The sequence below is a fragment of the Herpailurus yagouaroundi genome, unplaced genomic scaffold (assembly GCF_014898765.1).
Source record: "Herpailurus yagouaroundi ecotype Mexico unplaced genomic scaffold, PumYag 215, whole genome shotgun sequence".
NCBI classification, from domain to species: domain Eukaryota; kingdom Metazoa; phylum Chordata; class Mammalia; order Carnivora; family Felidae; genus Herpailurus; species Herpailurus yagouaroundi.
Genome location: NW_024412446.1, coordinates 6,990,676 through 7,010,066, shown reverse-complemented (window position 1 = coordinate 7,010,066; position 19,391 = coordinate 6,990,676). Strand labels below are relative to the sequence as shown.

At 49.3% G+C, this 19,391-nt stretch overlaps 1 protein-coding gene and 1 pseudogene across 2 annotated transcripts in view; both read right to left on the bottom strand.

Annotated features, from left to right (window-relative positions):
• Nucleotides 1-19,391, bottom strand: part of PIPOX (pipecolic acid and sarcosine oxidase) — a 42,570-nt gene that overhangs the window by 9,045 nt on the left and 14,134 nt on the right. Inside the window, exons 1-2 of one of the 2 annotated variants that reach the window (XM_040455385.1) lie at nucleotides 3,740-3,912; nucleotides 2,430-2,578 (exon numbers count right to left, since the gene is read on the bottom strand). In XM_040455385.1, the coding sequence (XP_040311319.1) occupies nucleotides 2,430-2,578; nucleotides 3,740-3,853 (263 nt within the window). In that variant the 5' untranslated portion in view covers nucleotides 3,854-3,912. Of the gene's footprint in view, nucleotides 1-2,429; nucleotides 2,579-3,739; nucleotides 3,913-19,391 lie in introns of those variants that run through there. The other variant, XM_040455386.1, reaches the window with a different exon arrangement.
• On the bottom strand, nucleotides 10,361-11,015 carry LOC121017049 (40S ribosomal protein S25-like; annotated as a pseudogene).

Genomic DNA, 19,391 nt, shown 5'->3' with positions numbered 1-19,391 from the left:
GACAGAGGGGATGGACAAAGTAACCAGTCTGTGGTATCTGCTGAGCCAGGGGCCAGCAGACCATGACCCGGGAACCAGATCAGGTCTACCACCTGTTTTTGTTTGTCACACAAGCCAAGATGATTTTTGTGGTTTTTTTTGTTTTTTTTTGTTTTTTTTTGGTGGTTGATTAAAAAAAAAAAAGAACATTTCATGACATGAAGAGAATATGAAATGTCAGTGTCCGTGAATAAAGTTTTATTGGCACCCAGCCACGCTCAGTTATTTACATATCATCTGTGGCTGCTTTCACACTACAATGGCAGGAGTTGGGTAATTGGCAGAGCTGAATAGTTACAACAGAGACCATATGGTCTGCAGAGCCTAAAATACTATGTGGCCATTTCCGGGAAAAGTTCGCCAAGCCCTATTCTAGACTAACTAGGAGTATAGTAATCCTGTGATTTGCACTAATAGGACCCTGACTGCTCAGTAACAAATCTCTCAAAGGGCTGCGGGGAGAAACAAATGAGTTAACCCGTGTTGAGTCCTTTTAAAACAGCCTTAGTTTCTTATCACAAGCATTAAATAGGTGATGATGGTGTCAATGATGACGAGGGACTTGTCAGGTACTACTCTAAGCCCTTCACATACGTATCCTCACAGCAGCCCCATGAAATAGATACCCCTACTTTACAGATGAGAAAACTGAGTCTCGTAGAGTTAAACGGCTTGCTGCAAACCATATAGCTAAATGTGTCGGAGCTGACGTGTAGAGCAGGTCGGCCTGGTCCCAAAGCCCTTCCAGATTCCTGCCAAGGAAAGGATTGTGAGATTATGAGACTCTCCTACCCAGCGGTTCCTTTCCCTCTCTCCAGCAGCGGTTTGTCCACGGTTGCTACGCCCCACGTGTCTCCTCCTGCCCTTCTTCCTGCCTTGTGCAATGCAGATAGGATACCGCTGACCCGGAAGAGGTCGTAGGAGCTGCCACTTATCAGAAGGTGCTAGGCGCTATGCCAAGTACTTCCTAAGAGTCTCGTTTCATCCCCACGAAGCTCTGTGAGGAAAAAATGAGGCACAGAGAGGTATAGAAATCTTTCCAATGTCACGCAGTCCGTAAGAGGTAGAGCACAAAGTCAAGTCCAAGCCTGTCTCCCGAACCATGTTCCCTCTGAAAGGTTCCAGACACTCTCGTAACATCACTCTCCCAACATCTTAGTTGCCTCCGTGTCTGCTGGGAAGAAGTGGTCCCTCCACGGCCTTGGTACTTCTTTTACTACCAGACTGTATTCACAGATGGCTGACAGAGAGGGGTCCCTTTGCCAGGCCACCCCTCAGCAAGACATGCTCCTTTATTTGGGTGCTGGGTGCATTAGCTGCCTCTGGAATAAATCTGTAATTAGCTGTCCTAGCCGTATTTGCATAATGGATTTCACTTTGTTCTTAAGTTAATGGTGTTTTTGCAACAGAACAGTAACCTCTTGGTTCCTGGCCATTAAAATAACTGCCACCCTGTAGGATAGAGCCGTGATTTTGTAGAAAGTTCAGTTAAGAGCCACAGAGAAGGTGGGAGGGGATGTGGGGTGGGTGGTTCAAGTTCTCTGCGCATGATGGGTTGTCTGCCTTCCTCCCCGTGGGTGTTTGAAAGGTCAGTGGAGGTTGGGTGGGGGGGCAACAGTGTCTTAAGGGTTAGAGAGCCACGGGAACAATCGAGATCTCCAGCAAGCAACGGGGCCTGAAGAGGAGGCCTATAGGAAGAGGCATTCAGAGAGAATGCATGGATTACAGGGGTCACTCTGGGGATGAGGATCCAGCATGAAGGGCTATGATATTAGCAGGAATATAAAGAATCCAGACAGGGGTCCCTGGGTGGTTCAGTCGGTTGAGCATTCAACTTCGGCTCAGGTCATGATCTCGCAGTTCACGGTTCGTGAGTTCCAGCCCCACGTAGGGCTCGCTGCTGTTAGCACTGAGCCTGCTTCAGATCCTCTGTTCCCCCTTTTTTTGCCCTTCCCCCACTAGTGCTTTCTCTCTCTCTCTCTCTCTCTCTCTCTCAGAAAAAAATAAACATTAAAAAAAAAAAAATCAAGACAGCAGCCTCCTCCTTGATTTCAATCTCTGCCCTAAAAGAATCTCAGATGGCTCCATGGAGCCAGCTCTGGAGATCTGCTCCCAGTGCCTTTTCAGCAGTCTTCCCAGTACAACCTCTGCCAGCCTCGAACACGTGTCTGACCCCAGTCCTGGAGCTCAGAGTGAGGCAGGAGCCAGCTGGCCCTGTGGGGCAATCGTCATGACAGTGGGCACAATACTTCCACGTGTCTGGCACTCCCCTGGGCCCTGTGTCCCTGCACCACATTTCAAGTGTTGATGGCGGTGCCCCCTCACAGACTCCAAGCACCCCCAGGCACTGGGCCCCACGATTCAAGGAGTTCTCCCACCCACACCCAAACCTGTGTAATTGGGTCCCAGCCTCATGCTCCAGCTGAGCCCATATCTGGTAGCACTCATCCATCATCTGGGTGTAGAAGTCTTCAGGATATGCCCTTCTGATTATCCGGCTCTGCCCATGGGAGCTTCCTCGGGAGTGCGGTAGAAAGAACTGGAGACGGAAAACAAGAGAGACAGCCAAAGCTGTTACCCCTTACGCTGCCCGCCCCTCATCCCCACCCCCTGGAGCCAGCTCGTCACGTTCAGATCTTTCCATTCAGTCTCCCTTCACGACCAAGTTACTGATTTAGCCATCGGCACAGAAGTTTTCAGTAGCACCAACTCAGCTTCCCTTTTGCTAACATTATTCACATCCCAAAGTCCCTTCGTTAGTTAGCCTTTGGTCATCTTGCTGCAACCCCACCCCACCTAGTCTCCTAGAGAAACAGAACCACAAAGAACCTTTGAGATCATTCCAGTCTAGCCCCCTTCATCTTACGGACAAGGAAGCAGATGCTATTTCTCTGTGGCTTCAGATCACTCGGGACAAGGGAGCCACCTTGGGATTTAGCAGAGGATGGAGAGTTTCCTGCAAGGTTAAACCAGGAATCCCTCAGGCTTTGAGAAAACTGATAGAGAAGCTGAAAAAGGTTTCTAACCAATCTAGCTCATTTACCAAGAAGGGTAAATCAAAACTCATCTGGATAGCTGTAGAGAGGATGGGAGGATAGAGGACTCTGGAAGGTGGGCTGGGTGGACCTGCCCAGGGAAGGACCCTGGAGACTCACAGGGCCCACCCACATGTGCCGTGGTCAGGGTACACTGCCCCACGTGGGGTCACCTTTTCCACAGGGAAAAATAAGGAGCAACAGAAGCGTCTGCTGGGTTCCAGCGTGAGAGGCCAGGAATACGCAGGGAAGAATCCTACCTCTTAGGCTGGCAAATCAGCTTTTGCCTCTGGGCAAAATTATTTTTACTTAAGGTTACCCAAAGCAGAACTGATTATTTTTCCGGGCCGGGTCAACCATTTTAAAAGGCACAGAAGAAACTGACTGGCAAGAAGGAAGAGAACAGGGCCTCGGACACTTCTCCGTCAAGGGCAGGAACCGGGAGGCAGTAAGAGGAGGCAATGAGCCTGGAAACCCAGTGTGGGTCTTAGGGACGGTGGAAGTTTCTTTGCGTTGTCAAGAAATACACTAGGCAGCAAAGCCGCAAACTGCACAGAATTTGACAATCAGACCTCACTCCAAAGTCTGCTGGCTCCGGAAACTTCTCTCTAGGGGAGGAGAGAGGGACCGTCCCTAAGGTCAGGAGTGCAGGGGGAACATAGTACCTGCTCCAGCAGGATGACCCTCTTCCTGCGTTTGGCCAGATGGTATGCCGTGAAGCAGCCCTGGATGCCTGCCCCGATCACAATGGCATCACAGAGATCTTTCTGAGCAGCCATAATGCCCACTTAGTCCTACAGCCACAAAGCCCGCACACAAAGAAGCCTCTGGGCTGAAGGAGGAGGAGTAGGGCAAAGTCCAGCCTGGCCAGCATTCCCACAATCCCCTGGGCTGCATCCTTCTCCCCACCCCTCCCTCCCCGCAAAACCTGGCATAGGGCTCAGTCCCCACCTCTCCTGCAGAGTGGAGCTGGGTAGTCTGATCTGAGGTTTAGCCCAGCTCAGCTGCCAGCCTCACCCTTGTATCCCTCTAGCTTTCTATTCTTGGCTCAATTATTGTCATGCAAATGGCTCCTTCCCATGCCACCTTCCTGTCTCATTATGATCTTTGTCTCGGGACATCGGCCCTGGAATTTCAATGCCTCCTAGACCGAGCTGGGCACCAGGAATGCTGCCTCCCCCTGCTGGCTTCCCTCCCTCCCGCCTGATTTCCTTTGGAGATTCTAGACGGCCAAGCTAAGAACTTGGCACTCTGCCCAGGGTAAGACCCACCTCCCCGGTGGGGTGCAAGGTCGGGGGTAGACGCAGGAAACAAAACGGGAGGGCAGTTTTGTGATTATGAAATTATTCTCAGCATGTCTTACTTTCACTTTTTACAAAGGAGAAGAAATTATCCGGAACAAATGGAAAGGACAGAGAGGTGGAGCTTTGTCCTGAGGCACAGAGAGGGGACCAGGCACCAGCCCGGGGCATGGAGGGGCCCTGTAGGGAACGCGCCCTCTGTGCCAGGCAGTGTGCTAAGTAAGTACTTTTACATGTATTCAGGACAGAGCTAGGATTTGTAGGGCCTGGTTCTTATACAATTTGGGGGTCTTCTTTAAGAAAAAGAAAGGAGGGGCGCCTGGGTGGCTCAGTTGATTAAGTGTCTGACTTTGACTCAGGTCATGATCTCGAAGTTTGTGAGTTCCGTCCCCGCATCAGGCTCTCTGCTGTCAGCACAGAGCCCACTTCTGATCCTCTGTCCCCCTCTTTTTCTGCCCCTCCCCTGCTCTCTCTCTCTCTGTCTCTCTCTCTCTCTCAAAAATAATAGAAGGAAGGAAGGCAAGGGAAGGGAGGGAAGGAAGGAAGAAAGAAGAGGAAGAGAAAAGAAAAGTCATGAATACAAAATTAGACGCCAGGACTAGGAAGAGACCATCCAGTTAAGGAGCCCCGTGGTTGAAGTGTCATTAGCTTCACGGTAAATCGGCCTCTGCAAGCATCTCCTTGTTTAACCCTTGCAGCCTTAGAAGGACACGTGGACACGTGTTTATCCCCACTTTGGGCACATTAAAGACGGTCCCAAATTCATGGTCACTCCTCCCATCAGAGGCTCTGTGACTGTGTGACCAATAGAGTAAGGCAGAAATGACACTGGGACACTTTCTAGCCCAGGCCTTAATAAGACACCGAGCGCTTCTTCTTCTTGTCCTGGAGACTCCCTCTTGGAGCTCTGAGCCACCATGTTAGAGGTCCAACCGCCCTGCGGGAAAGACCCTGCGGGGAGGCCCCGAGACTGCAGGGGAGCCAGACATAAGAGTGAAGCCATCTTGGGGCACCTGGGTGGCTCAGCCGGTTAAGCGTCTGACTTCAGCTCAGGATCTCACAGTTCGTGGGTTTGAGCCCCGCGTCAGGCTATGTGCTGACAGCTCAGAGCCTGGAGCCTGGTTCAGATTCTGTGTCTCCCTCCCTCTCTGCCCCCACCCCCAACTCACGCTCTCTCTCTCAAAAATAAATAAATGTTAAGAAAAAAAAAAAAGAGCGAAGCCATCTTGAATGTCCCCCTCCCCCAGCCCAGCCCAGCTGCCAGCTCAATACCGCTGAGTGACCCAACTAATGACACATGAAAGAGAATCACCCAGCCAAGCCCCATCTGAATTCCTGACCTACAAAATCGTGAGATAGAATAAAACAGTTGTTGTTTTAGCCACTAAGTTTTGGGGTAGCTTTTTATGCAGCCATGACTAAAACACCCCTTTTACAGCCAAAGACATTACGGCTTATGGAGGTTACGACTCACCCAAAGCCACATGCCTGGTAAACATAAGCACCGAGATGTGAACCTAGGGTCATCTGCTCCGGATCCTGTTCCTTTAACCACTGTGCTGTACTGGGGATTGGTCAGAACTCATAATGATGATTCTGATTTAAATAGTTGGCTGTTTCAGGGCACCTGGGAGGCTCAGTCGGTTAAGTGTCAGACTCTGGATCTTAGCTCAGGTCGTGGTCTCACGGTTCCTGAAACGGAGCCCCGCATTGAGCTCCATGCTGGCAGCACAGAGCCTGCTTGGGATTCTCTCTCTCCCTCTCCCTCTGCCCCTCCCCTGTGCACAAGAGCGCTCGCTCTCTCTCTCTCTCTCTCTCTCTCTCAAAATAAATAAACATACGTACATACATAAATAACAGTTTGCTGTTTCTTTCATGGCCATACTGTGAGTGGGAAAAAACACTGGACCAGGAGATCATGTGATCCCAGGTTGCTCCCGCCCCCAGCAAAGGATGCCCCAGAGTGGCCTTGGCAACCGGCTGTCCTCTCAGCCCAGCCCCTCCTTTACTAGGAAAATGGGGGTCCGGAAGAGGGGTACCATATGACTGCCTCTTTTTTTTCTTATGGAAAAAAAAAAACCACTCTAGAATCCAAAAGTCATCTCAATTCCACCCTCACCCCCAACCCCAACCCTCCTCACAGTTGGACGGCTCCCTTAAAGAATGGTAGACACAACGGGAAAAAGTGTACTATTTAAGTATGTAAAGACTTGATACAAATATATAAGGTCAGTCCCCAGATTTCTCTTGATAAGGTGTCAGAGGAGATGAACCGTCTACACACAAGGAGAAGCAGAAAATAAATCCTCCCATGGAAGTGTGCCCAGCCTCACTAGCAATGAAAGAGATAGGAATTTATTAACTTCAAGGTACGATTATGTGCCTATTAAATGAGCAACAATAAGTAACAATGACAAAATCTGATGTTGTCAGTGCCGTGGGGAAGGGGAGAGAATAGGGTGGCGACTCGGATTGTCTGGGCCTTCGGGAGAGTAAGGGGCAGCGTTCAGGGACAGTAGAATGGTTCAAACCCTCCAACCTAGAAATCTGACTTGGGGAACTATACCCCAAGGAAATATCCAAGGGAAGAAAAAGACATCTGCATGAAGACATTCATAGCCATGCTCTTACAATATAGAAAACTGGAGACAACCCAGCCACAGGGAATATCTGAGCAAATCTGGCGGGTTGACACAACGGAATACTATGGAGCGATTCAAAATGACAAGCTGAGGACTGTGGGCTACATCGAAACGTGCGTATGTATGAGATCATCCTAAGAAAAAGAACAGAGCACAAATACACACACTCGGATCGCAACCAGGAGTTATGTGTGTGCGTGTTATCAAAGATCTAAAGAGAATTCGGCACAGTAATTGAGATTAATGCTCATTAGTTTCCACGTCCTATCAAAATTGAGCTTCCATTCACAATTTGTAAAAGGAGAGGGAGGAATCCCCCGGGGAAGCAGATTCCTCAGATCTCCTCGGTCACTGGTTCCAGGGCTGGGGGAAGTTCTTTCTTTGTTCGAATCTCAGTTCTTCCTGCTGCCCACCCCCTCCCCCCTTCCCCAACCCTCTTATTGTTCGTTCTCCAGGGAAGCTACAAAGCGGCTCTGTGTCCCACCTCTCCTTTGTTTAACGTACTATCCCTTCAGAAATAAAATGACAATTCCATTCCCCCACCGTCACTTCACAAGGCTGCCCTGGATTCCTGGACGCAAGCATCCGCTTCTTGTTAAGAATTTCAAACAGCTCCTCCGAAAGCAGACACTGGCCGTGGCCCAACCTTGAAATGAAAAGGAAATCGGCTTCTGAAGTCTTCCCCTTCTCTCTCAGGGTTGCCCCGTCCTTGCGGCTGTCCTGACAGGGGCAGGCGGAGAGAAGAGATCCCCTCAAATTCCATTTTAACACCCATTTTGGATCGGAAGACTATTAAAGAAAGAGCCGGCAGCCCTACCCCACGCCCGGCTGTGTGTCAGCAATTGCGGCTCGTGTCCTGGGGCAGAGCCACCGAGGATGTGAGGCTGAACTGCTCATCTGATGGCTTGATTGACACTTCGCAGACGGGGGAGGGAGAGCCCAGCCAGGGAAGCAGCAGGCTGCACAGCTCAAAATAATGAGAGGACCCAAATCGGGAGAGAGCGTGGAATAAATAAGAGAGACCTAGGAGTTGGATGGCGAGGGAGAATCTTCTGTTCTCTTTCCTCTGCCCCTCTTTGCCAAGGAGCCGGAGCCTGGGGCAAGGAGGCAGGCAGGCAGACCGGGAAGTGGCCCCTCCAGACCCATCCTGCCAGCTGCCAGGGGTGTCCGGGGCCCTGAATGTGCAGAAGATGCCAGAGTGAGAAAACCAGGAGCCGCAGAACTGGATCTGTACATGGTCACCATACACACTGTGGCCCCGTTGCATGTCTCCGGTTTGACTCCCCATCGCTACCCCCCTTCCCCGCTCCCTTTGCCCCAGGTCAACCATCTGACTTCACTCACCTAGATTCTTGCATTAACCTCATCCCCGGGCTCCTGGTACCCCACCTTGCCCCTCTTAATCTAGCCCTCCACGCTCCCGCCAGAGTCCTCTCTCTAAACAGCAAGTTGAAAGGCCAGTCCCCTACTGAAAATTCTGTAACAGCCACCCATTTCCTATTACGATAAAATCTCTTGGCACACAAGGCACTTTGCGTTCTGGCCTCTGCTGGCTCCCGCAGCTCTAGCACGGGTCCCTTCTCACTGTGCTCTTCGGGGCCTGGCAAGGCTGAGCTGACAGAGCTTCCAGCATTCGCCGTGATCGTTCCAAATTCTCCGACACCCCCAAGCCAACTTGGACGTCCTCTCTCCTATACTCCCCTCTCTGTCTAGTCTCCGTGATAACAATGAGCCAAGTATGTTGTAATTGTTTGCGTGTCTGCCTTTCCCCCGAAGCTCCCGAAGAGGAAGGGGTCTGCTTTTGATTGTCATTTTCCACAGGTAATACACACATACGGAGCAACGGTTACATTGTTCAGCAGAGAACACTGTGAAGAGGGCGTCTCCTCACCACCCTACCCTCAGTCACTCTGTTCTCCTCATCCCATGCAGTACTGAGACGTTCGATGGGTGTGCAAACACATTTAAACTGCACGTTCTTGGGGTGCCTGGGTGGCTTGGTCGGTTAAGCGTCCGACTTCGGCTCAGGTCATGATCTCACGGTCCATGAGTTCAAGCCCCGCATCGGGCTCTGTGCTGACAGCTCAGAGCCTGGAGCCTGTTTCAGATTCATTGTCTCCCTCTCTCTCTGCCCCTCCCCTGTTCATGCTCTGTCTCTCTCTGTCTCAAAAATAAATAAACGTTAAAAAAAATTTTTTTTAAAAAAAAAGAAAGAAACTGCACGTTCTTTTTTTTTTTTTTTTTTAACTTCAGAAGTAGCACACTACACAGCACCTTGCTGTTTCCATTTCCTGTATCGTGGCTCCCACATGAGTCAGATGGAGCCGGAACATTATTCCTGATGGCCGCAGAGTATTCCGTGCACGGAGAAAGCATTTAGGACAGAGAAGACACCCATGCATATTTTTTTTAATGTTTATTTTTGAGAAAGAGAGAGAGAGAAAGAGCGCGAGCATGAGCACATGGGGGAGGGGCAGAGAGAGACGGAGACAGAATCTGAAGCGGGCTCCGGGCTCTGAGCTGTCAGCACAGAGCCCGATGTGGGGCTCGAATTCATGAACCACAAGATCATGACCTGAGCCGAGGTCGGAGGCTTAACCGACTGAGCCACCCCGGCGCCCCGGCACCCATACACGTTTGCTGAAAGTATGGTAGGTTTTTCTGGCTGCCATAGGCACCTGGACTTGCGCGGCTCGCCAGCCATCTGGTATTGGGTGTTCGGGGTGGGGAGGTCTCATCAAGGCTGGCCTGGAGAGGTTTATCAAAGGCTGACAGAGCCCATCTTCAGGCCTGTAGGTAGAGGGGATACAACACCAGAGACCCTGGCTTCTCCTTCCTGCCATCCTTTTGTGTTTGCATTTGTCAAGTGGCAGATATTACAGTCAACTCTGCATCCCCAAGATACAAGCATCCCATTGCTATGCAGTCTCCGGGTAAGGAAGAAAGTCCTGTGAGTAAAAAACTAAATCACTACTTAGCTTGGGAAGGAAGCATCCACCTCAGACCCTACTAGGACAAAGGGAAATGCAGTAAAAATGAGGGGAAAGAGGGGCGCCTGGGTGGCTCGGTCAGTTAGGCATCCGACTTCGGCTCAGGTCATGATCTCACGGTCCGTGAGTTCGAGCCCCGCGTTGGGCTCTGTGCTGACCGCTCAGAGCCTGGAGCCTGTTTCAGATTCTGTGTCTCCCTCTCTCTCTGCCCCTCCCCTGTTCATGCTCTGTCTCAAAAATAAATAAACGTTAAAAAAAAAAATTTTTTTTTAATGAGGGGAAAGAAGCATTGTCATTGTCCTAAGGGAAAACTTCTCTGAAGATGAACACTGCAATCTTCTTTTTTCTTTTACTTAATAAAGTTTTATTTTCCAAAGTGGACAGTTGGCAGGATCTGTTCATGAATCTTCACCAGCAGCTGGCACATCTCCACCCTTGCTGTTTCTGGTGTAAGTGACTTGAGCTCTGGGCTTTGAAACCAGGGACGCCTGGGTGGCTCAGTCGGTTAAGCATCCAACTTCGGCTCAGGTCATGATCTTATGGTTCGTGAACTCGAGCCCCGCGTTGGGCTCTGTGCTGACAGCTCAGAGCCTACTTCGGATCCTCTGTCTCCCTCTCTCTCTGCCCCCCACCCCACTCTTGCACATGCATGCACACTCTCTCTCTCAAAAATAAACATTAATAAAAAAAACGAGTCCTTTACCAAGGAGCTCCTGAAGGGCAACCCTGGCCAGGGACCAGCACCCCCGCCCCCCTGAGTCTTCAGTCTCTCAGAGACAACAGCTGGAGCTACAAGCTTATAGGTGGGAACTTCCTTAGAGTTTGTATATGTCATTTGTCAAATGAGATCAGGTTATCGAGCTTGTCCTGAACTATGCCTTTGGACCACTTCTCCTTTCTGGCCTTGCCCCCAGATTCGCTCACTGGGTCTTTGTCTTTTTTGGACAACTTTCCAGCATCTTTTTCTTGTCGTCCTTGGGCAGCACTGAGAAGCTTAGAGAGTACCATCACCCCTGCAGCCTCGCTAAGATGTCAGACAAAAAGCAAATCCTCGGATCTTCTCTCTCTTTTTTTTTTTTTTTTATTTTTTATTTCTTTTGAGAGGGAGAGAGCTGGGGAGGGGCAGAGAGACAGGGAAGGAGAGAGGAAATCCCAAGCAAGCTCTGCACCCTCAGTGCAGAGCCCGATGTGGGGCTCAGACTCACGAACTGTGAGATCCTGACCTGAGCCGAGATGAAGAGTGGGACACTTAACCAACTGAGCCACTCAGGCGCCCCAAATACTGGAATCTTCTCAATCTTGTTTCGAAGTCTTGCTATCCCAGCTATACACAAATATGTGTGCACATGTGCACACCCATCTGACGCTGGTGCTCTGGGACATACCGAGGTGCTCCTTAAGGAGGCATCTTGATACCTGTGCATGTCTGCGTGGGTGTACGTCCACCACTGTGCTTTTGGAGAGGTCCCACTAAAACTTAGTAGACGTTAGGGGAAAATAGCAAATCAAAGAGTGCTGAGAATTGGCGTCCCCGTTCTGCCCCTTGGCGGTGAGGGTGTGTTTAGGACGGAAACAACATGTGAGACATCTGTCAGGAGCCTCTCCTCCCTTTTCTGGAGGGACTCTTCCATGGCTTTACCATGCTTCCTAGCCTGGCTCTCAGGACACCCTGGGATTGGAATTTGCAGTGAGAAATGGGGGCAGGAAGAGTCAGGTGGCCTTCACATGGATTGGGCTGGTTTAACGTGACAAATAGCAACCCAAATTCACTAGCACGCAGGAAGACCAGCTCCAGGGATTCAGTGCTCTAATATTCCCCCGTTTTCAAGGAGCTATGGTCTTTCCCTCTCCTACCTGGGCAGCCTGATGTTGCTGTGCATTAGGGAATGTGGAGCTCGGGTCCCCCCAACACTATCCTGCCAAACGTAAGGTCAACGGAGGCAGAGAATCAGAGGGAAGCCTGAGGGAAAGGAGGAAAGGGAAGGGGAGGGAAATTCTAGATAGCAACTCCTATATCATCTGCGCTCCCCATCTCCCACTAGTTGCCTCCAGGCTGGCCTCCAAAGCCAGTCTGGCCCAAATCCTGAGTCTTAATGTCTGTAAGACTCATCTCCCTTACTCGGCTTTTCTCTCAGGTTCTTATTCTACTCTTTTTTTCTGTTTCTGCCTTGGGCCTCCTTCCTGTCCTTGAAATCAAGACAGAGGGGTATGAGGGAGGGCCTTTGCAGAGAAATAGTAGGCTACCAGGACCTGGCTGGGGGAGAGGCCTCGAGGCAGTAGAAGGGGGAGGGGAGCCTAAGGGAGGAGGGAATCTCAGGCACCAAAGCCACAAAGCTCTGCTTCCTAGTGGGAGCCTTAGTCCTCTTTTTCCTAATCGAGTATTTTATGGAACGTGTAAGCCCACTGGGGCCGGAAAGACATCACAGCGCTGTACACCTCCCTCCTCTCTCCTATGGCTGCTGATTTAGACAGGATATTCATGCTTGGGATTCACTGGCCTCTTGAATCTGTGGACAAGCGGCTTCCATCAGGTCTGGAAAGCGCTCAGCCATTATCTCTTCTCAAATATTTGCCTCTCCCCTATTTGTTCTTTTCTGTTCTTCTGGGATGCTAATTAAACATATACTAGGCCTCTGGCCACTGTATCTACTGTCTTCTCCATCCCACTCCCCTTTTTGTCTCCACACTGCATGCTGGGTAACTCCTCACTGTTATCCTCTACTTTGCTAATTCTCTGTTCTACTGCATCGTGGCCGCTTTTAAATTAATGCGTTGGATTTTAACTGCAGTTGCTATTTTTTTTTCATTTTCGCTTAGAATTGATATTTGGGTTTTTTTAAGTCTATTTTGTTCCCTTGTGTAATTTTTTATTCTATGTAAGTATTTTCAAGCTTGTCCTTTATTTCTCTGACCACAATAAGCATGGTTGTTCTATAGTCCATGTCCGATCGGTCTAACGTGTGAAGTCTTCTCAGGTATTTTTCATTTATCTCTTGCCTCTACGAGAAACGTGAAACCTTATTTTCTTCTAAGCTTGTCTATCTTTAACCATGTTCTGGTAACTGCATTTGAACAAATTATTGCTTATTGCACATTAATTTATTACGTGTTCTTCCAAATAGATAGGAATACTCAGAATACAAAGGGGCTTTCCTCTGGAGAAGATTGTGCTTACTTCCATCAGATACAAGGGGCACCACCAGTCCCAAGCTATCTAAATGGAGTGCCTGGTCTGAGGTCCTCTGGATCATGCAGGAGTCCTTTGGGGTCTCAGTGGATTGAGGGGAAGATGCTCTATGAGATTCCCCACCACATGGAGACACTGAGCAAGGGCTTCTAACCCACTCACTCTCCCAGGTGATCAAAATGAAAGTTCAGATTTACTAGGATTGACAGATGCTCTCTTCCATGTTGGCCTCTTAATTCCTTGGTATTTTATCAACCCATTGGAGCTTTTAAGATATTTTTGATATCTTATCTAGCCCTTTTAGTTGATTTCACTGGGATAGTCGGTCCAAATAATTCAGCCTCACATTACCAGGTTTCCAACCTCAGTTGCAATCAGATTACTGGTACCCAACATACATCGGCTCTCCAGTACCTCCTCCATTTACACTCCCCTGTTCCCTCCTCCTTGGATACAAAGAGTGACTACCTCCCCCAGAGGGCAGCAAGAGTGAGAATTTCATAACAGCTACCAGAGAACCAGATTTAGGGGTGAACCAGCCAGACTTTGGCTGAAGGGCCGGTGTACATGTGACCCTAAAGCATCATCGTGAATCGGAATAAGATAGAATTTGGGGGCCCAGGTGGCTTCAAGGGAATCCCCATACTTGTTTGAAAGGAGGACTATTTTCATAAGATACAGGTGTAGGCTATGACCTCCAAAGTTAACGGCCTTCAGCTGAAAGCGGGTCCTGCTTACGAACAAGCTTTTGTTTTAAAGAATGAAGCATGCAATTGCCTATCAGGGCTGCATTGCTCAGAACAATAGAGAAACGTGGTCCTCTGTTCATCCTTCTTCTTTGTAGTGCCTAACCTCTTTAAATCAAATGTTGAACAAATATTTAAAGAAAATCAGTTTCTCTCTCTAAGTACAGCGAGAAACTGGCAACACAAGTTGCCTCTGGGGAGTGAAGCTGGGTGGAATCTTGTTACAGAAAAAGGCTTAGAAGAAAATGCTGTACAGGTAATTGCTGTCCTGAGGGGGCTCAGGGCATTGTCAGCATCCTGCTTGCATCGAAGCTCCCAACCGCAATCAGCGTTTGGCCAGGGTAGGATCAAAATCCACAGAAAGGCCAGGGAACAGGTGAAAGGTGGTAGGCAGCATCTGGAATTTAGGGAGCATAAAAGGGGTGAGATTGTAGAGCCCACGCTGGGTCCCATCTCTGAGCAGGGTTCTCATACAGAACTTTGGAAGGATCCATGCCGAGCTCACAGTAGCTTGGCATCAGCCAACTGTTCCTTCTTCCTGCCTCGTCCTTGGCAGCCCTCTCTCTGTCTCTCTCTGTCTCTCTCCGTGTCTCTCCAACCCCCACCCCTCTCTCCCTCTCTCTGCCTTTCTCCCTCTCTCTCTACCGCTCTCATACTTGTCCACCTTTATTTTCTTAGTACTTAGAGGAGCAGAAGAAAGAAGGCTTAGAAAACATTTTGGGAGGAGTCCAGCTGTGTTTGGAACAGACTATCAGAGCTCCTTGCCCAGAATTCTGGAACGAAAGGAAAAAGCCAAGGTTTGTGGAATGGGCTGGGGAAGGTCTGCCTGGAACCCATCCAAAAGGCTTCCTGGACAACCCTGGTCCTTGTCATTGCCCCTCAATAATAACCCCTCGCCACATTGCATAAGCTTATCAAAAGTTTCATGACGCCCACTTTATAGATATTCAACCTTCACAACAGCCCCGCGAGGTAGGCAGGGAAGGCATTTTTACCCCCATTTTGCAGACAAGGAAACTGGTAGCTAGTAGGTGACAGAGGCAGCATCCCAACCCCCACCCAGGACTTCAGGCCCCAAGCCTTTCTCCCCATCCAGAGACAGGTCCAATGCTCTCATCCCAGAGCATCCTGCGTCCCGGGCTCAGTGCTTCTCTGAAGAAGGGCAAGGAGGTGGCTCATTCCATGCTGCAAATCACAGCATTCCCTACCCCTCCCCTGCAAAGAAAGAGAAGGAACATGACCCCCAATGGGAAGAAATTCTAAAGCAGCCCCTAGGGACCTCTGGAGAAGCTGTTTGATTTATTTCGGTCCCTGCTGGTATTCTGTGCCACATTTATAAACGTCAGCGCCGGAAATGAAGTTCCCACTGCCCTGGCAGCTGCTGGTTGCTGCTGTTGCTCACTAAGGGTTCAGATAAAGTGTTCCCCCCTCCCCTTGATTGATAGAGAGCTGAGAATAAAAGAAAAATAAAAGCCCCCTGGAGCATTGATGGAAGGGAGGGGGCAGCTTCTCAGGAAGAGAAAGGGAAGTGATCTAGAAAAGGCTGATATTAGTGGAACAGAGAGGGTGTGTGCACGTGTGTGTGTGCGTGTGTGTATGAGGAAGGGAGAGAGAGAGAGAATAAGGAAAAGATCCAGTTTTTAAGGCCACGTGGAAAATAAATACTTTCTGCTCATGTAGAGAGAGGAAAAGTAGTGAAATCGCAGTTTGTTTCAGGGGCTCTGACACAAGATGGAAGAAAGGTGGTCTTTGTAACCTCTGGGTTTCTACTCTTCCCTGAGCGGAATTTGCTAACTTCTAGGGTCTGGGCCAGAGAAAGAGAGTGGCAGAGACTGAGAGAAGAGAGTGGGAACAAAATAAAAGGTACAAGATTCCCAAAGGACCACAGAGATCCAAGGCTTTGTTGTTATTAACCGAACCAGTGGCTGAGATTGAAGCACCCCTGCTGGCAGCGGGCTGTGGTTCCGTAGATACTGGTGTGCACACTTTTGCAATAACGCCTTCTCTTGCGGGTCTCCTAAATCCGTGATGCTTTCTGGTCTCTGAGAAGTGCTGGTCGGGACCAATTCCACCAGTCCTGGCAGAGCACCTAAGGGACTCAGCAGTTAACCAAGGGATGGCCTCAGTGATCCCCAAAGCAGCAAGACCTTTAAAAGTCACTTTTAATCAGATTGTTTTGTATCTTCATGTTAACACATACTAAGTCAAATCTTCCCAAATGACTATCGTTCTCTTCAAAGTCACCCACTTGAGGGGCGCCTGGGTGGCTCAGTCGGTTAAGCGTCTGACTTCGGCTCAGGTCATGATCTCGTGGTCCGTGAGTTCGAGCCCCGCGTCAGGCTCTGTGCTGACCGCTCAGAGCCTGGAGCCTGTTTCAGATTCTGTGTCTCCCTCTCTCTCTGACCCTCCCCCGTTCATGCTCTGTCTCTCTCTGTCTCAAAAATAAATAAACGTTAAAAAAAAAAAAAACAAAACAAAACAAAGTCACCCACTTGAGAGGTCTTGTAGTTAACCCACTGACACTCGCTATGTGGCATAAATCATCCTGGAGGGCAATTTGATAAATACTTCATGGCCAGTTTATAACCCAGGCAATAAAATGTCATATTGCTTGATAGAGATTCCTTCCTCTGCCTTAAGGTGTTTATCACACCTGTTTCCTGGTAACGTTTGGCTCCTTCCAAGCACCATATCCTCCATCATGCTGCTAGCTCAGAGTGGTGTGAACCCGCCCTTGGAGGACACGACAATTCACCGAGGGGGTGGAGATATAACTGTTAGCATAAGAGAGAAACACACAAGAGGGAGAATAGTGACATTAATGTGATGGGTATCTGGGTGGGGTTTTGTTTCTTTTCAGTTTCCTTATACGGATAGAAATGTTTCTGTGTTTTAAAGAGCGTGACGTAAACAAAATGGGATATATTTATACAATGGAATATCATTCAGCCTTAAAAAAGAAGGCAATTCTGGGGCGCCTGGGTGGCGCAGTTGGTTAAGCGTCCGACTTCAGCCAGGTCACGATCTCGCGGTCCGTGAGTTCGAGCCCCGCGTCGGGCTCTGGGCTGACAGCTCAGAGCCTGGAGCCTGTTTCGGATTCTGTGTCTCCCTCTCTCTCTGCCCCTCCCCCGTTCATGCTCTGTCTCTCTCTGTCCCAAAAATAAATAAATGTTGAAAAAAAAAAAAAGAAGGCAATTCTGACACATGCTATAACACGGGTGAACCTCGAAAACATTGTGCTGAGTGAAATAAGCCAGTCGCTTGGGGCGCCTGAGTGGCTCAGTTGGTTGAGCATCCAATTTTGGCTCAGGTCATGATCTTGAAGCTCAGGAGTTTGAGCCCCACATCAGGCTCTCTGCTGTCAGTGTGGAGCCCACTTCGGATCCTCTGTCCCCCTCTCCCTCTGCTCCTACCCTGCACACTCTCTCTGTCGCTCTCAAAATAAATACACTTAGGGGCGCCTGGGTGGCTCAGTCGGTTGAGCATCAAACTTCAGCTCAGGTCATGATCTCACAGTTCATGGGTTCGAGCCCCGCGTCGGGTTCTGCGCTGACAGCTCGGAGCCTGGAGCCTGCTTCCGATTCTGTGTCTCCCTCTCTCTCTGCCCCTCCTATGCTTGTGCTCTGTCTCTCAAAAATAAATAAACATTTTTAAAAATACACTTAAAAAAAAAAGCCAGTCACAAAAAGGATAAATACTATATGATTCCACTTATACAAGGTACCTAGAGTAGTCAAGTTCATAGAGACAGAAAATAGGTTGACAGTTGCCAGGGGCTAAGAGAATGGAGTGTGGGAATCAGTGCTTAATGGGTACAGAATTTCAGTTTGGAAATGAAAAAGTTGTGGAGACGGCCAGTTCTGATGGTTACACACCAATGTGAACGCGCTTAACACCACTGAACTGTACCCTTAAAAAGTGGTTAAAATGGGGGGCACCTGGGTGGCTCAGTGGGTTAAGCATCTGACTCTAGATTTCAGCTCGGATCATGATCTCACGGTTCGTGGGTTTGAGCCCCACACCGGGCTGTGCACTGACAGTGCAGAGTCTGCTTGGGATTCTCACCCTCTCCCTCTCTCTCTGTTCCTCCCCTGCTTGTGCTCTCTCTCTCTCTCAAAATAAAGAAGTTTTTTAAAATTTTTTTAATGTTTATTTATTATTGAGAGACAGAGCGCCAACAGGGGCGGGGCAGAGAGAGAGGCAGACACGGAATCGGAAGCAGGCTCCAGGCTCCCAGCTGTCAGCACAGAGCCCGACGCGGGGCTCGAACTCACAAACCATGAGATCGTGACCTGAGCCGAAGTCGGATGCTTAACCGACGGAGCCACCCAGGCGCCCCAAAATAAATAAGTTTTTAAAAAGTGGTTAAGGGGCGCCTGGGTGGCGCAGTCGATTAAGCGTCCGACTTCAGCCAGGTCACGATCTCGCGGTCCGTGAGTTCGAGCCCTGCGTCAGGCTCTGGGCTGATGGCTCGGAGCCTGAGCCTGTTTCTGATTCTGTGTCTCCCTCTCTCTCTGCCCCTCCCCCGTTCATGCTCTGTCTCTCTCTGTCCCCAAAATAAATAAACGTTGAAAAAAAAATTTTTTAAATAAATAAATAAATAAATAAAAAGTGGTTAAAATGGTAAATTTTAGGTTATGTGAATTTTACCACCAAAAAAAAAGCATGGATAACAAAATCAAATCTAGTCTCAAAAGGTGAGGATTTGCTATCACTGATGCTATTCAAAAGAATGTGCTGGGCCAACGACCAGAGAGAAAGGCCCAAAATATTCTTTTCTCTGGATCAAAACAGCACTGGGGGTCAGGCAGGTTGCTGTCACTCCTGCTGTGAACCGGTTCCAGGGAGGAACCACACTTCCTACAGGGCTTCTGTCCTCACACCTCCTATACAGTTGTGAACCTGCCGGGGCAGAACCATTCTCCCAGCCCTGGAATGTTCCACAGCACAACCTGGGTCTCCCTGACCCAGCCCGCGGGGCCTGGCCGGATCCCCTGGCAGCACAAACAAGTCATGGTTCTGCTGGCCAGGCGGCTGCTGAGGTGGCTTTTTAATCCCCCAGCCGTGCCTTCCTAGTGATTGCTTTTATTAGGAAATGTAATGAAAAAGACTATATGAAGCCCCTGCCAGAAAAAAAAAAAAAAAAAAAAAAAAGCTAATAAGATTTTGCACCAAGTGTGGCGAGAAAAGAAAGGGGGGAAAAAGCACATTAGGAGTCAGATAATGAGATAAATGAAAGACCGCAGGGAAGATCATTTTTGCAGACTTGCCGGATGGTTGTAAAAATTTTAATTTGCTGAATTCTCTTTTTTCGTCGTCTCTGACTCTCCCCATCTCTCTCAGTGGCTTTCCGACGCCCCGAATCTTGTCCCTGTCTTTCTCTCTTCGCGTCTCCCTCTCTTCTGTGGTTGCTCCCCCTCTGCTTCAGCTCTGGCTTTGTGGGTGCGCGTG